The following is a 26,044-nucleotide window of genomic DNA, read 5'->3' as shown; positions in this document are numbered from 1 at the left end:
ACCTAAAATCTGGTTTGATAGATCATGCATGTTAGTTTAAACTTCAAAACTCCAAAATAAATGATATTAATATATATTTAAATCACCCACTTTACATCAAATGCTCCCCCATCAAAAGAAAAATGAAAATGTGACTTGTTGATTGAATTATCATTACTCATCAATATTATCTTAACAGTACAGTGACAGTAGCAACGTATTTGCATTGCATATACAATGAGTTACAGAGTAACCATATTTTACGTTGTTTGCTGGGTACCCCTCAATGCTCTTCAGATATGTGATAAAGCCTGTGCCTACAAAAGAACATTTTATAGCAATGAATGATTTTCAAATTGTACAGTTGAAGAATTAAGCTCCATTGAATCAGTCTTTAAGGTCTAGTCCCCACATAATTCCAAGAAGGGTGGCACGATGGCTTCGTGGTTAGCACTGCTGTCTCACAGCACAAGGGACCCAGGTTCTATTCCACCTTTGGGTGACTGTCTGTGTGGAGTTTGCACATTGTACCTGTGTCTGTGTGGGTTTCCTCCGGATGCTCCGGTTTCCTTCCACAATCCAAAGATGTGCAGGCTAGGTGGGTTGGCCATGCTAAATTACCCCATAGTGTTCAGGGATATGTAGATTAGGTGGGTTATAGGGGGATGGCTCTGGGTGGGATGCTCCAAGGGTCGGTGTGGACTCGTTTGGCCAAAGGGCCTGTTTCCACACTGTAGGGATTCTATGATTCCTATGGTGAAAATCAAAGGAATCTGGTCTATTTAAATAACAGTTTATTTCATGTAGTTGATGATGTAAATCTCAAAATGATACAGATGCATAATAAGACTCTGTCAGGTCCTTTTCTATTGTAGGGATATTTTTGTTGACAGTTTCTTCTGAAAAATACCTGCCGGGTCGTTCAATCCCCATCTCATCACCTTGCGGTAAAACAACCCCACACCAATGTTACTAGCCTCGCCAGCCAGTTTGATTGGCTTTGCGTATTTCTCATGGATAAAGGAGCATGGTTGTCAGAGCAGCTTTCAAGTTTTCAAAGCTAGAAGCAGCTGTTACACAACTCTTCAATTATTCTGTTCGTTAATCGTTGAAACATTGCTGGTGCATGTTGCATCCCAAACTTGCACTGATAAATTTGGTATTACAAAAGCTGATTATTTTTAGCTCTATCAGTCAATGGAACTTGCCAAATATACCTTTTAGAAATTTGATTTTTTAATATGTTTATCTTTTCAACATATTAACATGACACATCAGTGACTCTTTCTCCTGACTTGAGTACTCATTACATAATTCACATAATGGAGTTTTTCTTTGATTTGATAGGATCCAATGGATCTTATTTTCTAATGGATGGCCAAAGATGGTAACAATACTAACACCTTGTCTTCATTCAGTTTATCCTTCGCAATTTTACTTTTTGTGGCTCTTACTATTTGATCTGTTACTATTTTTATTCTTTTGCATGTCAGTCCTGGGAATCTAAACTATCTTTTGCACTTTGGATGTTTATTTTTAGTTTTATCTTGTCCCGTCTCTCTTTTATGAGCCATGATTTTCTTCAGTAAAGTTGAAGATTTGGCCTTAGGGACAAACTGGCTCTGAGGGGATTTGCTTGAATTGTGTCAAACTGAAACGTATTCCCTAAATGTATTGTGGAAACAGATTCAAGAGAATCTTGTAGAAGGGAATTAGATGTATGCTTGAAAAGAAAAGGAATTGTACCGCTTCAGGGAAAAGATTAGAAAGAGATTTCAAAGAGCTGGCATATGCATGATGAGCTGAAAGAAAGAACGTGTGATAATCTATTTCTCAGAAGAAAATGTGCAGTTTTATTCCAACAAATTATATAAGCACATATTTATGGAGCTGAACTGCATCCTGTCTGATTTTGTCTTGCCATAAAATAGACAAATTTAATGTGACTAAGGGAACTGAATTCCCTTTTTGATACATGACCTCATCTTTTTCTGCCCAATATCCTCTTGAGTTTCTGCAGATTGCCCATTCTGCATCACTGGTGAGATCTGGCAGTAGACTCTAATGTCAATAAGAGCATGTATCTCTCTTCCTATTCTTCAACTCACAGCAATGCAGGATGACTATATTGTACTCCTCCAGTATAGTGTTTCATTGCAGGAGGCAGTTATCTTCGTATATTGGGTTGAGCCGAATTAAAGGATTGCAGTCAACTGCGGAGAATATGAACATTCCCTCCTTCATTTGCCTTATCTGTATACAATTCTATTCCTTGCTCCCTTTTTGTATTTAAGCTTCCTCTTCAAGGTTTCTCTCTGTGCTGTTGCAAGTTCTACGTTTTAGCCACTCTGGGTAAATCCTTTTCTTCTATATTATTAATCAAATTTAATGGTGACTATGATAAGTATAACCTCTAGTTTTGAACTGCCTCAAGAGTGAAAAGATCTTCTTTATATCTACCCTACCAAACCATTTCATAAAGTCTAAAGGCTTCAGCTTTCGTTTTGTTGTAGTATCATCCTTGTAGAGTTTTACTTTGCACCTTCATCAGTGCGCATATCTCGTTTCCTCTCCACCCCTTTTTATATTTGCATTCATTTTGACAACAATTTCTTGACTGTAAACCTGCGAGGTGTCTTCTTAGAAATAGAGGCAATCGGGGATCCTTACTCATCCACAGTGGCAGATATGGTAAATAATGCAGTTCTAGCAAAGCTGCACCAAGCAAGAGAAGTTAAAAGAATGTTTATCTGGAATCTGGCATTATCTGGTAGCACTAATATTGGTTTTTACCCCTGGCGAATGTGAAGGATAATTTCTGTTGAAAGTGAACAAATTATTCCAGAGCAAGCAATTTCAACACAAAGAAAAGCAAAATTCTGCAGATGTTAGAAATTTGAAATAAAAGTAGACATTGCCATATAAACTCAGCAAGTCTGGCAGCTTCTGTTGCTAGAGAAACAGAACTGATGTTCTGAGGCATAGTGGATTCATATATTAGCCGTTTCCCTTTACAGATATAGCCAGACGAGCTGGGTTTCGTGGGCAGTTTTAATGTTATTTTAAGACAAGATTTGAGTCCTTTATGTCCCCAGCTATTAGTTTATCATATCATCCTTCTTAAAATATAGAAATGGAACTAAATAACTCCATATCTTCTCATCTGAATGGACTTGAAGGTGTGCCCTTACGTAATTGGACTATAGTTTGGTGAGACATGATGGGAGGCTATAGGATTTGATCCATATGAATTATCTGCAGCAAAGGAATTGAAATCTAGATACATTTAGATTGATTATACTAAAGAAGATCATTGAATCCCTACAGTGTAGAAGCAAGCCATTCGGCTAATTGGGTCCACATTGACCCTCCAAAGGGTATTCCACCCAGACCCATCCCCCTATTCCTATCACCCTGTGTTTCCCATGACCAATCCACATAGCCTACACATCCCTCGATACTATGGGAAATTTAGCATGGCCAGTCCATCTAACCTGCACATCTTTGGACTGTGGGAGGAAACTGGAGCATGCAGATGTGGGTAAATGTGAAAACTCCACACAGACTGTCGCCCAAGACTGGAATTGAACCCGGATCCCTGGTGCTGTGAGGCAGCAGTGCTAACTACTGAGCCACCGTGCTCATTTTATTCACATTTTATTCATGCTAATAACTGGTGATTAAATTAATGGCAATATCGGGTTTTGGATATTTGATCATTACAATGGTCTCAACTATGTGAGTTACACATTTTGGGGAGCTGCAAATCTGTCTACCTACACTGTTTTCCGTTAATTTCAGTGGTATCTTGTAGCTTGAGTGTTTGTCCACCTACTGTGCAGATAATAACAATAAACATGTTGCATATATTTGTGTGGATCAGCAGTAAACTTAATCAAGATCAAGATTGATATGGGTCCCCCACCTGGCACACAGTATTGGGTAGCCTCACCTTTGCAGCTGTATTGCAGTTTGTCACTGATTTGTAATACATCTTCTCTTGGTCCCTATGGATACTGCCTATGGCTATTACCCAACTCCTGTGGAGTATATTGATTTGATCTCCTTTGGGAAAGGTCTGTGAAAGGGATCCCTGCCCTAGCATGGTGTGCAGCAGGGAAGGACATTTGAAACCACCCTCCTGTTTGGTTTTCATTCTCCCACCTACTGTGTAGTACAGCAAGCGTATCCTATGCCAGTAGCTTGTGCTGAATAATAAATTAGCCCAACCCTACAGGTTCTGGTGATTTTATTGTACTGAGACCAGTGTATCAAGCCTGGTTGTAAAATGCAGCCTTAAATCTTAATTAAATTGTTTTGTGTTTATTCTGTGGTTTTGAAGTTGCGAATGGAACACACTTTACAAATGATACGATTGATCTATTGATACAATTTTTAAAATTTGCTTTTTCTTGTATCTAAAATGTTGGTCAAATGTTATTTGTAGTATCCATGTACTTTGAATGAATTGTATTGCCTGGGTAATTTGCTGTGTTACAATTCATTTTGAACAGTAATGAGCTAATCAGATTGTAGACTGGTGACAATAATGTCACTGTTAATTTTTTTTTTTTCTTTTTCTCTGCCGGCCTGCTGCCATCCTGTTTGTGTATATCCTTTGTAATTTCCAGGAAATATGAAAATATACATTGTGGAAATTGCATTATCCCATCTTCAGTTGGTATAAGCCTTCTTGACACGTGTGCATTGAACCTTCACTAGCTCGTTGGGTTGCTTGCCTAATCAAATAGAACCATGGACTGTTCTACCTGAGTCACTATTTGGAATTTGACCTCTTCCTACACTTGATTTTTGAGCATCTCATACAACTATTTCTCCAGTTGTATGCAGTAATTTGGAGTTCCCTTTGCTGAGCCGGATCCACTGCTTTGAAACACTTGTTGAATAAAATGCTTGTTGAAATCTTAATTAAATGTTTCAAGCTAATATAAAGCATGGCAGTAGATCTGGATCAATAATTAGAAAATAATTAAGCAATGATATGATCCGTGAATGTCCAGATCATGCTTTGAGACAGCTGTTTCTTGGGCTGTCCACTGATCATTAATTTTTCTGGGTCTTGTTTTGCAGGGCGATGGACAGAGAGTTATGGTAATTACTGGGCCCAATATGGGAGGAAAGAGTTCTTACATTAAACAAGTGGCACTGATTACTATCATGGCACAAATTGGGTCTTATGTCCCTGCAGAAGAAGCTGTGATTGGCATTGTGGATAACATTTACACAAGGTATGACTTTAATTTCGCAAAATGAACAAATGCTTCAGACAAGAATTCGTTTCCGTTGTTTCCCTAATCCCTTGTGATCATTTCATATGGCTTTCTTTACTAAAACACTGCCAACATTTGATCTCGCTGTGTAGATTTTTCATCTAAAATTAGTTTGTTCTGAAATAAATAATTTGAAATGAATCTAATTCAGATAAAAAGCAAAATAATAATTACATTTTGGAAGAAATTATTCTATGTGCTCTCGTTAACACTTTAGATTGGTGAACAAATGTGTGTCAAGTTCTTGCCTATGTTATTTGAACAAATTCCTTAGAAGGGATTTGACTGTTAACCAACGTATCAAAAATATAATCTGGATTTAGGTTCAAATTCAAGGCAGGCTGGTGAGGTAATTGCCTGTACCGATACTTGCTTTTGTTCCTTTCTTCTCCTCTCATTCTTGCTGTCACCTTCTCAGCATCTGCAATGGTCTAGAGTGATTTTGAGGAGTCTTATTCCAGCTCTAAGAAGATGTGAGCTTCAACAATAGCTGGATCCTGTGGAATTTCACCCCCTAATTTCTTTTGACAATGCAAGATTAATCCACTAGAATTTGTTCACTCTGTTGTACTCACTGGCGTAGACTTGTTGCTAAGTTCTAAATAATTACTGATAAGAACTATAGTAAGACCAGGACACTATTTATTTTGGCTAGCACGAGATACGTCTGAAGTCATTTTGAAATTGAATATATAAACAGTAGCTGATGCCGCAGAAGCAACGTCGGTAGCAAGTGAAAGTGCCAGCAATGTTCAGGCTACTGGTGAGAAGACCTACCGACTATGAACGTTCTGGTGGGTGGCCTTGAAGATCCATGTTGGGAGCGAGAAGTACTATAATGCAGCCTATCTTGTAATGAAGCTTAACCAGTTGGGAAAGTCTTTGTGCATCAGTGCTGAACATTTGACTGCATCTCGAAGTTACACAATATTGTCATTTCAACTATCATGCTACTTAAGCGATTTCTGCCCAAATATTGAAACTTGATTACTTGTATTTAATTCAGTTATTTTGTTGAGAAAGAAAATAAAACAGAGTGCAAGACTGTAGTGATTTTAACAGGGTCAGCCAGGTGGACCTCATAGAATAGGAGTTCCCTGATTGGGCCTGTTAATCTGGTCCAGTTAGGGAGGCCTGGCTAACTGATATAAACAGGAATGTTGGACACTCTGTTCACTGGATCTGAGGGAATTGGATCAGTGTCAAGGACTTTCCTTGTAAATAAAGGGTGAGTTGGTGAAGGGATACTGGCCTCTATGGAGTTATTTCAAAGATTGTGTGTGGAATCCAGCGTGCAGAATTTGCTAAAATGTTTTAATCAATTTTGTCTTTAATGTTGCTTGAAACAGTGTAATTAATATACTGAGAGAGCTGTTATCGTCAAGATTCCTGTTTAGCTTGATGATTTCAGCAATTTCAGATTAGTGAAGCCGTAGAATTAACTGTCCAAACCTTTTATTGCAACAGTTTTGTGTCAGATTGTACAATTTAGTTCTTTCATAACCTTTTTAGCAGATCATAGTTTTGAATTGACAGAGTTTTTTCAAATTAAGAGATGGAAGCAAACTTCTTCTAGTATGCCTTATGTGTAGTATTGTGGGATTTTGTTGCTTCTTTGTAAAAGTAATTGTTAAACGTGGGATTCCAGTAATCATTTTTATCAATGCAACGTGATGCATCATCTGTTAATTTTATCATAAAGATTGCCACAACAAAGGAGATATAATGAACATTGCTGTTACATAAATATAATGTAATCTGCATGAGTAATGTTAGATAGCTTATCACAGTCCAACTGGTTTAATATCCTGCCATGTGGTCCACTGCATCAGTTAGAATATCGTAATTGCAGGAGCAGTAAGTGTGTTTGCTACATTGACATTTAGAGTGTCATTGGCAGTACCCTCTTCGGCCTTTTCCCATTCATCACTATTAACCGTCCTTTTTAGGAACAGTAAGAGCTATTATATCCAAACAAATCTGTCCCTTATTCATAAATCAGTTTCAATTGTTTGCCATCTCACTATATCTCTCATAATCTTTTCTCTCTGCATAAATTCATCTAATTGCCTTTCGATCTCATTCATTCTGTCCACCTCCATTGACCTTACTTGGTGATCATGACAGTTTCCTGGATGGATATATGAAGAACGTGCAGTCATTTCACAAGCAGCATGTTTTATCACCGTTCCAAACACATACTCTTTTGAATTATGTTATGCAAGGACGTCTCACCTTGCAATCTTTGTAACTGAGCTAATCAAAAGCTCCACTGGTCTCTATCTTATTCCATACCCTGTCCATTCACCTGTCACCTCTGTGTTCAGAGGCTTATAAACAGTTTGACTTTAAAATTCTCAACCCTGTTTTTGAAGCCTTTGGGAAAGGTGACATATGTGGGAAGAAACCGAGTTAATGTTTGAGATTGATGATCTTTCATCAGAACAGGAGGAGGATAGAAATCAAAGAGTTTTTAAGCCAATAGACTGGGGAAGGGTCAAGAAGAAAAAAAGGAAGTGTCTGTGGTAGGGTTGAGGTAAAGAGAGATTAACTGACGCAAAATTTCATGATGCTAAAGCCAAAGGCAGTGGTAATGGATATAGTAAATGAGCAAAGGTTTGTGCCATGTTAACTGTGAATGACTATATAGCAGGCATCTGAATGCAACATGAAGGGGTAAAGAAAGAAACGTGCCAGTGAAAAAGAAAACACACAGAGCAATGTGGAGGTCGAGATTGATTATGATCTACAATTGTCGTACACCGTATTGAGTCCAGAAGGCTGTAGAATGCCGACAAACCTTGAGGTGCTGCACCTTGAACCCAGACTGCAGGTTTGGGGGATTGGGGCTGACTGGGGCCAAACTGGCATATCCTGGTGAGCTCAGGGCAGGGGTGAGGAGGAGCAAATGACGGAACACTGGGGTGTCTTCAAGAACTGGTCACACTTGCAAGGAAACTCCCCCACCCCATGGCCACAGGAGCGAAACTGTCCCCACTCTGCCTTGTTCTGTGCCTGCACGGAGGCCACTGGGTTTTACTGTTAAGCCTATCAGGATGGTGAACTGTCCACTTCTCTTCACCCACCGCTCCTGATGTTTTATCAGTGGAAAAAGGAAGAGCATTAATTGGCCATTTAAAGGCCTCAGTTGGAACACACCCCACTGTTGGTAAAATTCCAGAGGTGCGTAGAGGGGAGGTAGCCGTGTTAACACCCCAACACCACCACCCCCAACCTCCCATTCAATTCTCACCCCCTTGGTGTAAGATAGCTGCTCCTGTGTCAACTGGTAAACCAGATTTCAGTCTTTTAGAATATCATGACTTCTGAAATTTTGAATATCAACACTGTTTATGTTTCTTGTGTTGTTGATGTTTGTCGCTATGTGAGAGGTTTCAGTGTATCAACAGATCTGTAGCTTCTCTTGCCATAGGACCCAATTCCAATTTATGCAGCAAAGGTAATAATAATCTGTCACTTACTGATGGCATACGTTGCAGTTTGTTAGGAAGTAGCCTCATTCCAGAGCAGTCCCTAGTTGCAATATGTTGAATAAAAGCACAATTAATTCATATCCAGTGCTTTGACACAGCCAACAACGAAGCTGCGAAACATTGAAAAATAAAAAGCTTGTTCACTTGCCAAGGCTCACTTTCAGCTGTGTAAAATAATTCTGTTTTGACAAACATCTTCAAGTCTTGTTTCCTGACTGCATTGACTGTGTAAATTAGATAAATTATTGATTTAGTCACATATTATTGATTCAGTCATAAAAGCAATTATAACATAATTCTTCCTCATTGCATAACCAACTTGCCAAAAGCTGTAAACATTCCTCATGAATTTATATTTAATCAGTCTCTATCTTATGATAACAATATGAAAGCTTTTTAAAATTGTTACTGTTATGAGAAAGGAATTTAATATGTGCTGTATATTTTAACTGTTGAAGTACATCACATTTATTTTATTTTTAAAAAATGCCTTTTTGTCCTTTTTACTAATTATTTTAGGAAAGGAGCAACTTTATAAGAGGGCAGGATGGATTTTAAACTAGTGTAAATGGGTTGTACAGGATGAGAAGCTGATGGGTTAGAGAGCAATTATGACCTGTGGCTAAAACGAGCAAGAACAAGGATTTAGGAATGGAAAGAGGAAGGAGCAAAGCATTTTCTATTGATCTGAGAGGGAGGAAGAAGTGGATGGATGATAGAACAGTTTAACCAGGAAGAAAGTGGAACTGGAGTACACCAGGAGGAGAACACAACATGCTTGGAAGAGAAGCACAGACATTTGTTAGCTCTATGTACAGGCAACACAGAAAGAAGGGTGAGAAACAGATAATTAGCCTCATTAAACCTGCTCTATCACTCAACAGTATAATTTTGTGCAGTGTTCAGCCGTGATATCCCTGTCTTGGGAGAGGCAACAATAAAGGGGAAAAAGACAAGTAACTGATTAATAAAACAAAACAGTGATGCAGGCAAATTCCTCCCTGACTCTCAAAGGTAAACAAGCGAGCTCAAGAACTTGGTTGTTCATGATTCGTCACAACCAGCTATCATCTTAACCTATAATTAGGAATACTTTCTTCACTCAGGAATTTAAGCTCTTTTTTATATGATAAAGCTATTTATAATGTCATGACCCTTTGTCAAGAAATTATTTGGGCATTCAGCTGGATTTTTAATTTGTGTTTTGTTGGTATGGTTTCATAAAGATGTATCCTTTTGTTTTTCCATATTTTGATTGTGAACTAAAATAGGAAAATAGCAGTTTCAAAAACCAAGAATTGTTGATGGATAGCTGTGCTTTATAAATGCAAGTAACCTGACACTTATTTTAAGTATTGTTTACACAGCTGCTTGTTATAAGCAGTGGTGGAAGCCTAGTTTGCAGATGAGCTGGAGCCAAGGGTTGTGTACTAATTTGGCTTTGGCTGGCAACAAGTAGCTAATTGGTCTGTGGACTAGTGACTAGTTATCAATGATGAAAACCTTCTGTTTGCCAACAACTATGTGATTGGCTCCTAGGTAGCTGGACAATTTGGGAGTTGTGAATATTTGTTGGAAGCAATTGAATTCTCTCCAGCAACAAAAAATTCAATCCTGAATCCTTTTCTGATGAAAGGTCTAGGCCCGAAACGTCAGCCTTCCTGCTCCTCTGATGCTGCTTGGCCTGCTGTGTTCATCCAGCTCTACACCTTGTTATCTCAGATTCTCCAGCATCTGCAGTTCCTACTATCTGTCTCAATCCTGAAAGTAGCCAATTTGTTTCTCCTTTCCAGTTGCTGTAAGCTGTGACTTTTAATTGATAAATCAACAACTTTATAAGTGGAAACCAGTCATCCAGTTCCTCCTCCAAACAACTGAAAGTATTACCAGAAGGAAAGTCAAAAAGGCAGATCCTGATCAGCGTAAGGATCACTGTAGCATACCCTATGGACAGGGGCCACTGAACTAACTTTCCTCGCCTTTCCCTCTACTTATGACATCTTCTTTTTCTATGTCTATGTATGTGCATCGAGTGGGCGTCTATAAAGAGGACAGAGTTTTAGCTAGTGAAATTATATTTCGGTTGTTCATACTTTTACCTGTAGTTAGAGTCTATCTATTTGTAAGAAATCATAATTCTTACTAGTGTGTGCTTTCTGTCAATCTGGATCTAAAAGGTAGGTACATGGGGAATTTTGCATAATTTTATAAAGTACGATCTTTTGTGATGACTCCAGCAATAGTGAGATATAAGTTAAAGCACACTACCCCAGTGAGACATAACAATTTCCAGTCATACCTGATCAGACTATGTCTAATCTCTTAATTTTTTACATGAGTATTTGTTCTTTAAACCTGTTTCTTCAGTGTAAATAATCATAATTTTTGGATTCTATCTTTACAACTATGGGTCCTGAGATTTGATCTTTTCTTCATTGAGCTCCTCTGCACTTTTTTTATACCGTGCATGAGAACCAAAGCCGTTTGCTGTACAGCAAATGCAGCCATAACAAGAGCCTCCTACAGTGTAAACATAGTACTCATTGTTCAGTTTAGTGGTTTTAGGGATATAAACTAAAGCCTTAATTGCTTCACTTATAGCTACCTCACACCAGTTATTTTTGCTTACGACCGCAGTCTCTTTCCTGAACCGTCACCCTTAGCTGTTACGTGGTATAGTGATGGTTGGAGTCGTCTAACACAGTAACTCTCAAACTTCCCATCTGCAGATGACTTCAGTGGAGCAAAGCGCCCTACTGACCACCTACCATTCCTCCCCCATCCTCTCTTTTTTTTTGTTTATGGCCACAAGAAGCATCAAATGAGAGGATGGTCTCCTTCCAGGCTGGAGATCTTCAATCTCATGTCAGGCTCCCCATTCAGTCAATTCCTAGTCTTTGTTTTCAATCCAAGACATCTCCAAAGTAGTCATGAGCAGAGTTCCTTCAGTGTGTCACAAAGGTGATACTGATAATCATGATAGAGGTGTGCTGTTTTGGAGTTAACTATTGCCAGCTTTGAATTTTAGAAAGTGCAATTTGAAGAATGCAATGCACTAATTAGGAGGATAGAATGACCATAAATCAGTTTTCCAAAAGGTAACTAAGGCTAAGGATTAAGAAAATGAAAAGGTGGCATTGATCTGAATGAACAGATTGAGATTTAAACATGCTTGAATAATTTATTTTTTGATTGGTCAATGTTCTCAAGTCAGTGGAATTTACAGCTGGATTTTGTGTTCTTTCTCAGATCAAAGAAAAACCATTAGTTCATAAACTTACGCCCTAAAGATGATGATGATATTTATTTTGTAATCTGGAGAGTGATGAATCAGACACAGATAAAGTTTGAGGACTTTGAGGACTTGAGCCATATTTTTTGGGCAGAATAGAATTATTATTTGTCAACATGTTCAAAATTAGAGCTTGCGTGCCAGAACTTGAGAGCGCAAATATAGTGCCTCATAGTCTGCTCGGCTGTTGGTCTTCATCGTATTAAAATCCACAAATGCAAATGAGAAAAATCATTTTGTTTCACTAGCTTTGATTTGGAAGTGTCTCCACTGATACAGAGAATTGAGAGCAGCATGTTTAAAATAAACTTTGTACAAGTTTTAGTTATATAAAAATGGATGTTGCAGTGTTCAAAACTTTTGATACAGTGAACTGTAGGTAAAATGTATTATCCAGTTGCTTTCTAAGCCTGTCTTGCAAAGTAACATTTTCTGTATAGCAGTAACTGCTCAGGCTGATGTTGCCAGAACCTTGTAGAAAAATGGGAGTGTTTGTCTTGCATAGTTTCTTGATAAATGAGACAATCCATCAGGAACGTGTACTTTCCTTTGAAATGTTGATAAATCTGTGTATGCTTTCAAAGAAGTAGTACATTTTACCTTGATATTTCTTCTTTATTTTGCATTTGACCAGTCGTCACTCTTTTAACTGGCTCAGATATACAGATAATTTGTCGGGAACTTAATTGAATTTATGGTACTGACTTGGCATTGATAAATAGATCTTAACAGATGGCATAGCTTTAAATATTTATAAGATTTGACACCAGGAAAGAAGTGATTTATCCAGTAAATAGTTGTTATACATGGTTCATTTTTGTTTACTGCAGAGGAACAGAATGCAGAGGGACAGTTTGTCAGGGCTCCCAGCTGGTCCAATATTGGCTTTATCAATCACAATAGTGGGCTGACCATAGATTGTCTCACAGTTTGACATTTATCAGTACTGTCTTTACTGGATAAAGAACTAAACAATAATGACTTGCACAATTACAAATGATGCATGAACAGCAGTCTCTTTTGTAACTCCAGATCCTAAAATATGTGAAGGAATGAATGAAGAAAGGACAAGAGCTTTCGCATTCTTGTTTCATCTGTAGCTCTGTGACTGCAATGTGTTATGGCAGGAGCTTCATTGCCTGCAGTGGGATTTGTGGTACTGACCGTACACTGGCACTTTCCAGGATTTTAGTTTCTGTTTATTAGCCGTTTCTCACTAGAAATAATTTTCCATTTATTTCATAGTGTTATTGGTTGCTCTTTGACCATAAAATAATTCTGACAATATTAGTAAACAATGGTTGATTTAAAACAGGTTGCATAAATAATAACTTTTATCTGAAAACTTTGAAAAGCAGCTCATAAAACTCCTAATCTTATGTCTGACTTTGTTTTTTTGGTATTGAATTATTTTAATGTTACCTGATATTAGCCACCATCATACAGGAATGAAAATTACATTTGAAATCAGTTTTAAAACATTCATTGACAGTTGAGAATTGAGTGACAAAGTGATGATGATACTATATCGATGATTTAATTTGGTTATAGGCACAGAATTTTTACAGGAGCTATCCTACTCTACCATCGTAACATTGGTGGCAGATTCAAGAAAACCCTGGATTATGCTGTAGGGAATTGGGGGATCTTCTTGAAATCCAATCTTCATGCCTTAATCGTAAGGTGCATCATTGATGCAGAACTGTTTGTCCACTCAGTTAATGTGTTTCTTACTTCTTTGTATTGATTTGTTGGAATTGCCTGTTGAGCTTTTGGGGCCATGAACTGAATCCACCTTGCTGGCCTATAGCATCAGGCTAAATCTACCAACAATTAGCAGCATTTAAGTGAAACAAACAAGTAAATAAATAAATAAACAGAGTCTCATCATATCTTCCTCTGCATTCAGCAAAGTGCACCAGAGGTTTCCATTTTAAGACCAGGAATCCTGTTTGATTTGCATCTCTGCCCTGCCTGAATCCTGAGGTCGATGTTTCATCCTGCACCCTAAAGAGGACATTGGCAAACTCCGCAAATTGTATGCATTGAATCTGAAAGCTTCCCGATCTGTAAGACTCAATGCCAAACGCTGAAAGACCTATATCATCAAGGGCGCAAGTGGTTCTTAAATACTGGTTTAGGACAAAAGCAATCCAGTCTAATTTTACTTGTGGTGCAGCTCCCGTCTTTAAAATGTAGAGTATGATGGCATTTTTTTTTCGCAAGTACCCAAAATGTGCAATGTTTATTTGATTGAAATTAAATTCATGTTACCATGTACTGTGTCAGCTGCTACTAATGTGAAAGTAATGCAATTCACAAGTGAGCTGGATAGATATTTGAAATGGGTACTGAAAAGTAGGCTTAAAATAGATTGTTCCAGTTTCTGATATAGTATTGGCATGAAAAGTAGAATTACAGAACTGGGCAAATGATCTTCCTTTATCGCTGATATCCAATTAGTATGACTCTATGATAAAACTTAGAAATGGTTTACAAGAGCCTGACAGCTTTTAGTTAATGTGTGTGTTCACTTCCTCTCGATCATCGTTTAGATATTCCCTCCATAAGTTGGAGTCCCAAAGACTGGTTAATATCCGAGCAGTGTTTGTTCCATTCGGGAAAGTTAGATTGGACCACGGTAATGATTTGTAGTCCAATTTATTAGAGTTCCTCTGAGGACCTTCTGCAGATAGCTAGGTCTTGAGATGGTTGGCTTACAATATGAAGACCCTCTAATTTCCTTGACGATCTTACCTAGAATTTAGGAAATAGTTTGCTTGAAAGGCATTTTAGTAGCAATCGGAAAACATTGTCCTTTATGAGCTGAGCAAAATTACTATAGTTAGAAATTGTCATTTGTTTTAGTCTAGAATATGACCTTGTTTTCTCCATTTTGTTCCTGCAGATAGAAACTCTAGTTGTTGTTGAGAAGTGCGAGTGAACCCGGAATGTCATATCTCTGTTCTAATGCTCTTACTCCAGTGATAAATATGAACTTCATTTTATTTTGTTTCACAATATATTTACAATTACTACCTTTTGAGATTAGGGCCTTACATCGCTCACACTTAGGATAATCATACCACTGATTTCAATTTAAGTGCTCCAAATCCAGGTGGCTGTGTTTAGACTGCTGCTTCACAGCACCAGGGATCAGGGTTCGAATCCATCCTTGGGTGACTGTCTATGTGAAGTTTGCACATTCTCCCTGAGTCTGTGTGGGTTTCCTCCAGGTGCTCCGGTTTCCTCCTACAGTCCTCCTAAATGAATCACAGAAGGTAGGTCTGCAGGTACAACAAGTAATTAGGAAGGCAAATGGAATTTTGTCCTTCATTGCTAAAGGGATTGAAATAAAAAAGCAGAGAGGTTATGTTGCAGCTGTACAAGGTGCTTGTGAGGCCACACCTGGAGTACTGTGTGCAGTTTTGGTCTCCTTACTTGAGAAAGGATGTACTGGCACTGGAGGGGATGCAAAGGAGGTTCACTAGGTTGATTCTGGAGTTGAGGGGGTTGGCTTATGAGGAGAGACTGAGTAGATTGGGATTATATTCATTGGAATTCAGAAGATTGAGGGGGGTATCTTATAGAAACATATAAACTTATGAAGGGAATATATAAGATAGAAGTAGAGAGGATGTTTCCACTGGCAGGTGAAGCTAGGACAAGAGGGCATAGCCTCAAGATTAGAGGGAGCAGATTTAGGACTGAACTGAGAAGGAATTTCTTCACCCAGAGGGTTGTTAATCTATGGAATTCCTTGCCCAGTGAAGTAGTTGACGCTACTTCAGTAAATGCTTTCAAAAAAAAGTAGATTTTTTTTGAACAATAAAGGAATTAAGGGATACGGTGAAAACGCGGGTAAGTGGATCTGAGTCCATGAAAGGATCAGCCATGATCTTATTGAATGGCGGAGCAGGCTCGAAGGGCCAGACGGCCTACTCCTCCTAGTTCTTATGTTCTTATGTTCTTCTGCACATCTTTGGACTGTACATGTTAGGTGGAGTAACCATGCTTAATTGGCCATAGTGATAGGGGATGTGCAGGCTAGCTGGATTAGCCACAGTAAATCTGGGGTTATAGGGTGGGGTGGGGGTCTGGGTGGGATGCTGTTTGGCGGGTTGGTGTGGACTTGATGGGCCGAGTGGCCTGCTTTCACGCTGTAGGGTTCTATGAATCTATGAAATCAGTGGTCACCAATTTCTTGTAGTATATCTGTTATAATTTATTTGGCATTTGAATCAAGGAAGTGGTCCAAATATGAAATGTGTACCTAATCTTAACATTGCCGGCAATTACACTAAATTAGACGACAGGGACCAATTCTTGGCAAGGAGGACCAATATACCTTGACCTCTTTCAAGAGTCGCACATATCCATCTTATATGACTTTTAAATGCTGGAATTAGTGTTGGGGCATTTGCTATTTGTGGCCTCATTGAAACATGACAAAAATTACACTAATTGTCAGGGAATTAAATTTGAGAAATATCAGCAGTTTAATGATTGGTTGGTTGGTTAGTTGGTTTGCATTAGTAAATTGAATAACTGAGGCCTACAAACCTGCTTTTGTTTAATAATGAAAATACAATACTGTGGATGCTGGGAATCTGAAATAAAAGAGAAAATGCTAGAAATATGCAGCAGGTTTAGTAGCATCGGAGGAGAGAGAAACTGAGTTAATATTTCAAATAACATGCGGCTTTTCTTTGGTCCTCTTTGTTTTTACCTGTTTGTTTTGTTTTGTTTTGTTTTACATCAGCCCCAGTTCTTTGTTTAGCTTCAGAGGTACAATGCAGACTTGTCCTTCAGTTCTAGAACTTGGCATGTTAGCAAAACTCCGAACAATGCTTTTATTTCTTGTTTTTTAAAGAAATCATTGATTTAAGAAACATTTGATTCATAGTTTCCTTTTTGAAAAAATGTTTATTTATATAATACCTTTATTATCCTCAGACCATCTTTAGCAGTTTAAAAGCTTGTAAATTCCTTATATGACATGACTGTTACAAAGGCAAATTGACAACTAATCTGTGCACAAATATGTACAAACAGCAAATTTGTTAAACGACCCGATAACCTGCTCTGAGGGAACTGACAGAGAAAGTCTGAAGCATTGTCTGAACACAGGGAGAAAAGTTTTAAGCCGGCAGATGTTTTGAACTTGGATTTCCAAACCAGATTTGAGAAAGTGCACATCAAAGGTTACTGCGCAATAAGAATTCATGGAGTTAATATGTTAGCAGAGGAACAAAGGGTAGGCATAAATATGCCCTTTTCAGATTTGCAGAATGTTGTGCCACAAGAATCGTTAGAGCATCGACTATTTACAATTGATGTAAATTACTAAATGAAGGGACTGACAGTATGGTTGCTAAATTTAAGACGATAAGACATGGAAGCAGAAGAAAGCCATTCAACCCATTGAGCCTCTACTGCCATTCAATGAGATCAGGCTGATCTGATAATCCTCAACTCCACTTTCCTGCTTACTCTTGATACCCTTGATTCCCTTATTGATTAAATATCTGTCTGTCTGAACCTTGAATATGTTTAATGATCCACTGTCAACAACCCTCTGTGGTAAAGAATTCCACAGATTCACTACCCTCTGAAAAAAGAAATTCCTCCTCATCTCTGTCTTAAATATGTGACCCCTTATTTGGAAATTATGTCTGCTGTTGCTAGATGCTTCCACAGCGGGAAACAAACTTTCCAAATCTATCCTGTCAAGACCTTTAAGAATCTTGTATGTTTCAATAATGTCAGCTCTCAATCTTCTGTGTTTCAATACATACATCGGCCCAATCTACTCAACCTCTCCCCATATGCCCATCCCTCTGTATCTCGTATCAACCTAGAGAATCTTATCTGGACTGTCTCCAATATCAGTATATCTTCCTTTAGATAAGGGTCCCCAAAACCGATTATGGAAAGTAAGTTGTGATGAGGACCTAGGAGTCCACAAAGGGATATTGATAGGTTATGTGAGTGTGCAAAAAAATTTGGCAGATAGCATATTATAAAAAACACATTATTTAAATGGGGGAGTGCTCATCTCTCGGAGGTACAGAGGGAACTAGATGTATCGACACGTGAATTGCACAGTTTGCAGTTACAGCAAGCGATTAGGAAGGCAAATTGAATGTTGTTTATTTCAAGATGAATGGAATATGAAAGTTAGGATTTTTTTGCTACAGTTGTACACAATATTGGTGACATCACAGCTGGAGTATTGTGTACAGATTTGGTTGCTTTATTTAAGAATGGATATAAATGTGTTAAGGGCAGTTCAGGCAAGATTTACCTAACTAATACCTGAGCCCTAACTAATACCTGAGCAGGACTTATTTTATGAGAAGAAATTGGAAAAGCTTGGCCTGTATTACTTGGAGTTTAGAAGACTGAGAGATGATCTTATTAAAACACAAAATCCCGACTTGTCAGATGGATGTTGAAAGGATGTTCCCTCTTGTGAGTCAGATTAGAAAACGAGGAGACATGGTTTTAAAATAAGGCCCCTCCCATTTAAGAGAGAAATAAGGCCTGAGAGTCTTTGGAATGCTTCCCCCAGGTAGTGGAGGCAGATCATTGGATATTTTAAAGGCAAAGGTAGATAGTTCTTGAATAACATGACTGTGGTTATTGGGGGTAGGCAGGAATGTGGATTTGAGGCCACAATTGGATCAGCCATGATCACATAATATTGTGGATCAGGTTTGAGGGAGGCCTTTTCCTAATTTGTGTGTTTGTAAAGCTGATACAAGATAGATTCAATGGGAGGATGTGAGGAATGGGGCAGTTTTGGAAACAAATCACTTGAGATGATAGGAATCTTTCCACAGAAGTAGGGAACATAAAAAGGAAACAAAAAAAAGAAATGTGGATGCTGGAAATCAGAAACAATATCAGAATGTGCTGCAAAAACTCAGCAGGTCTGGCAGCATCTGTGGAGAGAAAGAGGAGTTAACATTAAGATTTCTGAAGAAGGGTCACTGGACCCAAAATGTTAATTCTGCTTTCTCTCCTAGATGCTGCCAGACCTGCTGAGGTTTTCCAGCATTTTCAGATTTTGAACACAAAGTGGACATTTAATGCAGTTTTTTTTTTCTCAAATATTTGAAGAATTTTGATGGAACAGATTGGGAAAAACAGTTCTATGTATTTGGAGAATGGATAATGAGGGACTTACATTTTGAAATGATCTATAAGAGAATCAATTCAGAAATTAGGAAAAGTGTTGTTACTTTGTGTTGTTGTCCAGGAAGTGGTTGAAGAAGAGAATTATGACGTCTTTGCAAGAAAAGTTGAATACGTATTTGAAGCAAAGGAACTTCTCTATGTTAATAAATGCAAACCTTTTTCATGTTCCAGTGTATGCTTCCTTTGACTTTGCTTTTAAATATTTCAGATTATGATAAAGTTTGAAGATTTACAGAGCTTTCTTTTTAATTTACAAGTTTTAGATTGTCCCCAGTTTCTCTCTTCATAAACTGAATAAATTCTTGCTGTTGTGTAAATGTCCATAGTCTATTGGTTTATTCTGAAAAGTTAAAATTGAAATTCATATTATGGATGTTGGCAAAAGGAATAACTCGAATATTACGACACAAGAAGTACATATGATTGCTTAGTCTTTTAATTTAAATAGGTATTTATCTCTCTAGTGGTAATCTCCTCAACAATATCTGACCATTCTTTATAAGCCATTCATGACTGATCTCTCTACACCCAGTTTTATGAGGTCATCAGTGGATTGATTATTGTAATCCCATTAAATAACCTTGTCACAGAAGATAGATGAGCAGGAAATAGTATTACAAATGATGTAGTTATGTCTGGGGGAGGCTGCATTTATTGTCAAACCTTGAATGGTACAAAAGGTGATGAATCCGTGAAGTAGGTAAAAAATCCAAATGCTCTAGCAATCAAAAATTGCAAACCATGTTGTTCATTGCTTTTATTGCTACTAACAGGGTGACTTTGCCCACAACATTAAGCCAAAATAAAGTCTGATATTTGGCACATATATGTCAAAAGTGACCAAAAATAATGATGCCAAAATAGGCGACATCAAGCAATGTTCAAAGTATAAACACGCAGCGGGAGAGCCCATAACAAAGTTTGTCATGGTTCTGCATCTTTCTTGGCTGTTTTACTGGCCACATCTCTGTTGAGAGACGCAGAAGGTGGGCAAATCCAAGCATAGTCACTTCTTCTCACGTTTTGTTATGACTATGGAGGGAGTGTCACAGTGATTTACCATACTGATTCATGGGATGGCAGGACGGATGCATGAAGTGAGACTGAGTCAGTTAGGACTATATTCACTGGAATTTAGAAGAATGAAAGGGGGTCTCATAGAAATCTATGAAATTCTAACAGGACTACACAAGGTAAATGCATACAAGATGTTTCTGATGACCATTGCTAATTACCCTTGAAGGTAGTGGTGAGCTGCATTACTGGACCACTGCAGTCTATCTGGTGTAGGAACACCAATAATGCCATTAGGGTGGGAATTCCAGGATTTTGACCCAGCGACAATGAAGAAACAATGATATATTTCCAAGTCAGGATGATGAATGGTTTGAGTGGGAAATACGGATGGTGGTGTTCTCATGTATCTGCTGCCCTTATCCTTCTAGATGGAAATGGTCATGGGTCTGAAAGTTGTTGCCCAAGGAACTTTGGTGGATTGTTGCAGCCACATCTTGGAGATGGTACACACTGCTGGTATTGTGTCAGTGGTGGAGTCAGTGAATGATGGATGTGGTGCCAGTCAAGTGGACTTCGTCCTTCTGGCGTGTTATTGAAACTGCAATTGTACGAGCAAGTGGGCTGTAATCCATTATAATTTGGATTTGCCCTTATAGATGGTGGGCAGGTTTTTGGGAGTCAGGAGGCAAATTATTCACTACTGGATTCCTAGCCTCTGACCTGCTCTTGTAGTTACTGTATTTGTATGGCTGATTGAAGAGAGGCTTTGGCCGAGTGGGATTATTGCTGGGCTGTTAACCCAGAGACCCAGATAACATTCTGGTCACCTGGAGACCAATCCTGCCATGGCAGATGGTGGAATTTGAATTCAATAAAAATATCTGGAATTAAGAATCTAATGATGACTGTGAATCCATTGTCGATTGTTGGGAAAAACCTATCTGATTCACTAATGTCCTTTAGGGAAGGAAACTGCCATCCTGACCTAGTCTGGCCTACATGTGACTCCAGACCCACAGCAATGTGGTTGACTCTTAACTGCCCTCTGGGCACTTAGGAATGGGCAATAAATGCTACCTAGCCAACAATGACCTCTTCCCATTGATAAATTTCAGAGAAAAGAAAGATCCAGTTCAGTTTCTAGTCAATGGCAAGCCCCAGTCTGTTGATAGTTGGGGATTCAGCAGTGGTAATACCAATGAATGCCATGACGAGATGTTTGGATTCTCTCCTGTTGGAGATGGTCATCGGTGCCTCACAAATGCCAGGCAATGTTTCTTGTCACTTGTCAGCCCAAGCCTGGATGTTGTCCAGTTCTTGCTGCATTTGGTCATAAGCTGTTTCACTCTCTGACGAGTTGTGAATGGTGCTGATCAATGCACAATCATCAATGAATATTCCCACTTCTGATTTTATGACGGAGGGAAGGTCGTTGATGAAGCAGTGGAAATTTGTGGCTCTAGGGATTTCTGCACAAACGTCCTGGAGTGAAATCAGTTTGAAAGCGTTATTACAGCAGTGCAGAGGGAGGGTGAGAAATTACTTGAAGAAAAGTGTTGCTGGAGCATGAAATGTTTTGTCAAAGAGAGGCATTGCATCACGAGCTGTTATAGTTTTTAAGGGAAGAATAACTGAAGGTTTCAAACTGAAGAACGTGCAAGACCATAGAATAATTGAGGCGAGAGAAGAGTTGGTTTTATATTGGACAGAGATAACAGGCTCTTCTAAAATATGTTGCTTTTCTTGTCTTAATCAATTACCATGATGTAGCTTTTGTTAACACCATTTGAGGTTGTCATCTTTAAAATGTTTGACCGAAAAGATCTGTTTTGTTGTCCTCTCCAACTTAACCAAAACGTGCAGTTAGACAGTTTAGTTATAGGCTTTTGTCACTTAGCAATGGGAAAGTAATGTTGTGCAGTGTTTTATGCTAGTTGGTCTCTTTCTCTATTTCCTTTCTTCCTAATCTTTCCGTTGTATTTAGTGGGAAGTACCGGTGCTGTGGTAATCTCACGGAATTTATAATCCAAAATATCAGGTTAATATTCTGGGACATGGGTTCAAGTCCCACCATGGAAGGTGGTAAAATCTGAATTCAAAAACAAATATCTGGAATTGCGAGTTAGCTATGTAATCGTTGCCAGTTTCTGTAAAAACAAATCTGGTTAACTGACGATGCTTAGAGAAGAAAATCTGCATCCTTACCTGACCTGTGATGCCAGATTCACAGCAATGCCATTAACTTTTAATTGCCCTCTGATGTCTTAGAATGCCAATCAGGTGTCTTGCGTTGGTCAACAAATGTCAGCCTTGCCAGTGACAATCACATCCCAGATAAAAACAAAATTAAAATGTGTATTAATCCTTGTAGTGACACGCCTTGTTTCTTTTTGTCAAAATCTCATCAATGTTGTATACAAACAGTGGACAGATCCAAGGGGTAGTAAGAACTGCAGATGCTGGAGTCGGAGATAACACAGTGTGGAGCTGGAGGAACACAGCAGGCTAGGCAGCATCAGAGGAGCAGGAAAGTTGACATTTCCGGGTCAGGTTAGGTTTGGTGGTTATTGAGTCACCTGGGAGAGCACTGAGTGTGAATCTTAATACCTTCCTGCCTCCACCTACATTGTTGTGACAGGAAGCCTCTTGGACAGTCTTCTTGCCTTAATTCAAATTGAGGTCCTTCTCAGTAGACAATTAATGTTCTATTTCGCTGCAGATGGCTTAAACCCAGCAGTAAGTGTGAAGGGGGCTTGCCGTGCAGAGACGATAGTAAAAAAACAGCGAAAGCCCTGGGATCCAATGATAGTCCTAGCTCTTTGTGGCTGCTCTACCAGTGACTGCTACTGTTTACCTGATGGCTCTTCCTCTGCGGCACGACAGGACATTAGCCCCCAGAGCTGTGAGCAATGGGGAAGTTCCACTGCTGTCCCCTTGGGTACCAGAGTGAAATAACGTGGTGGACCTTCCCGAAAAGAGACGATGCCAGTCTCTTGGAACTAATTGCCAAGTTCGCCCATCCCTCTGTAAGAATCTGGCTCTGTTCTTGAATGGCAGCAGAGGTGCAATATTTTTCCTTTTAAGTGCGAGAAACTGTTAATTGTTACAAGACATTTTGCTTTTCCCAAGTAACTGTACCTTCCAAATCTACCTGAAACATTTCAGTGCAGCCTAACCTTTATTTCCCACCTGCAAGAAATGTATTTCTTGCCTGGTAGAGTTCACCTACAAGTTAGAGTTTTAAAATCAGTTTCTATTAAGGTATTTTTAGTTGTGGATAGAGTAATCCTTATAATCCCCTTCTGTAAATTGGACATCAGTGGTACTTAATTACGTATTTCCCACAACAGCCTTGTGTCAAGAGGCACGTAATGCCTTCATTATTTCCTACTTCAGCTGCTACGCATTATTAGAGAAAAGAAGTTCGCTAGTCAGTGGGAGATACTGTCATGTGTCCACTGATGATCCTTTTCACTTGCCATTTTATTTCAGCAGTTCTTATTGAAAAGCAGTTTAAGTGAGTAACATAAGTAGTAAAATAAAAAAGACTTAATGAAGAAGAGTCTGTAATATTCCCTGCATCATTACGTTAGTATTTCAGTATTTTGTTGGCAAGGGACTAGTCTTTGTTTCCCTGGCAAAATACTGAAGTATTTTACACCACGTAACATAGCAACAGGCTTTTGACTATAATAAAGCTGTCATAATGAGTGCTGGTAGTATGGATAAGAAGAGATTGTGTGGGGAAGAATTATTGAGAAAAATAATCTGGGTTCTAGAGATGTACATGTATTTGGATTTGCTTTTATTTTTTTTTATTTATAAATCTTTAATCCTGTTTTGGAGGATGCGGTAACTGAGTGCTCTTGCTAGTTTCTTAAATGCACACATTTACGGCTGTAGCATTTATTGAAATTGATTTGTCTTTTTGCTTCCTGGTGACCAACTGCGGGAGTGACTGTTAAAGAATAGATGACACACCAGCTGCCTTAGGTGCAGAAGGCCATGGGACACCACGTTGGCTACCTGTGCCTTCAATATAGGGATCATCCTAACCTGATTCACAGAGAAGGAATGGAGACGATGCCAAAGGCTTAGTGGATGGAAAGCATCTAGTTTAAGTAACTAAATGCTTGCTGGAAATGATTTGGTTTTCAGAATTGGGGAGAAGGAAGCCGGGATGCATTTGCAAAAAGAATAGTACTAAAATAGCTATTAGCTTTGCCATTGAAGGTGTTGTGGAAGGAGATAAAAAAAAAGCTGCAATGCAGAACAGTAAAAAGTGATAGCTTGGCAATGGAAAGATTTGTAGATCAGGAGAAGAATTTGTTGCAGTTTGAGGTGAAAGTTTTCAGTGTATGATAATCAGAAGATGGGAGAGAGAAGTTGAATCTAAAGATGAAAGGGAGAGAATCCTGCTCGGATCATTCAAATTGACAGTGAAGCTGTCAAATTAACATTTGAAAATTTATCCTCACTCAACTCACGCAGCACGGTTGCTCAGTGGTTAGCACTACTGTCTCAGTGCCAGGGACCTGGGTTAGATTCCACCCTTGGAACCTGTGTGGAGCTTGCATATTCTCCCCATGTATGTGTGGGTTTCCTCTGGTTTCCTCCCACAGTTACAAAGATGTGCAGGTTAGGTGAATTGGCCATGCTAAATTGCCATCGTGTTCAGGGATGTGCTGGCTAGGTGGGTTAGCCATGGTAAATGCCGGGTTACAGGGATCTGGTAGGGGAATGGGTCTAGGTAGGATGTTCTTCGGATGGTCAGTGTGAACTTGATGGGCTGAATGGCCAGCTTCCGCACCGTAGGGATTCTGTGATTCTAACTTGAAGTAACTCTGATCTGTGCCTCAAGTCTTACACAAAGATGTTTATTGTTGAGACCATCACTGTTGTTCTTTTATTTTTCTCATTTTTGATTTGGAACTCTGAGTTGCAGTTGAGAATTGAATTTTGACCTTTGAACAGCAGCTCGCTTTTAAAAATGAGAAGAGGACAAAAGACTGATGTTTGCATTTGGAAACTGGTCTGGAAAGAGAATACGGGTGAATTACTGCCCTGAGGACATTGTATGTGATTTGACACTGAGATGTTGTTATGCTCAGGGGCTGGTAGCTGGCTAGATGTTGAATTGGTCAAGGTCAAAATCATGACACCAGGTTACAGTCCAACAACACACTAGCTTTCTAAGTCTGCTCCTTCCTCCAATATAGTGTGGAAGAGGAGGTATACCGACACAGAATTTATAAGCAGAAAGGTAACAGCCCTAAAAGTGGCTCGCTGACCACCTCCTGTTGAATCTTTTTCGGTTAGAAAGGAGACACAGTTTTCTATTGATTAAAATTCAAATCCCAGGATTTCTTTGAAGTCATTGCTCCAAGATAATTAAAGGTTTTATCAGTGTATACATGAGGTGACATCTCAGGTCAGCCAATGCATTTTAAGTGTGAGGCCTTGTTTAGAATCTGTCTGTGTTTTAACCTGGAGTCAGGCTGTTTTTTTTTTTAAACAAAATAGAATATATCTGCAAATACACAACACTCTCTTTACCACACACACCCACACCCCCACACACCCACACACAACTCTATGGGGTGAATTATTTCTCCCAAGATGAGGAAGGAGCAGAGCTTAGAAAGCTAATGTTTTTAAATAAACCTGTTGGACTGTAACCTGCTGTCTTGTGATTTCTGACCTGTCCACCCCAGATCAACACCGGCACCTCCACATCTTTAATTGGTCAGTCAAGGGAAGACCCGTGC

At 38.9% G+C, this 26,044-nt stretch overlaps 1 protein-coding gene across 1 annotated transcript in view; it reads left to right on the top strand.

Annotated features, from left to right (window-relative positions):
• The window catches only part of msh3 (mutS homolog 3 (E. coli)), a 268,529-nt gene that overhangs the window by 141,377 nt on the left and 101,108 nt on the right, over nt 1–26,044 (top strand). Inside the window, exon 18 of the mRNA XM_048593784.1 lies at nt 5,071–5,228. Coding sequence (XP_048449741.1) covers nt 5,071–5,228 — 158 coding nt within the window. The remainder of the gene's footprint in view (nt 1–5,070; nt 5,229–26,044) is intronic.

Source organism: Rhincodon typus, chromosome 3 (assembly GCF_021869965.1).
Source record: "Rhincodon typus isolate 14 chromosome 3, sRhiTyp1.1, whole genome shotgun sequence".
Lineage (NCBI taxonomy): Eukaryota > Metazoa > Chordata > Chondrichthyes > Orectolobiformes > Rhincodontidae > Rhincodon > Rhincodon typus.
Note: the sequence above shows the minus strand (reverse complement) of the source record. Positions and strands in the feature narration are given on the sequence as shown.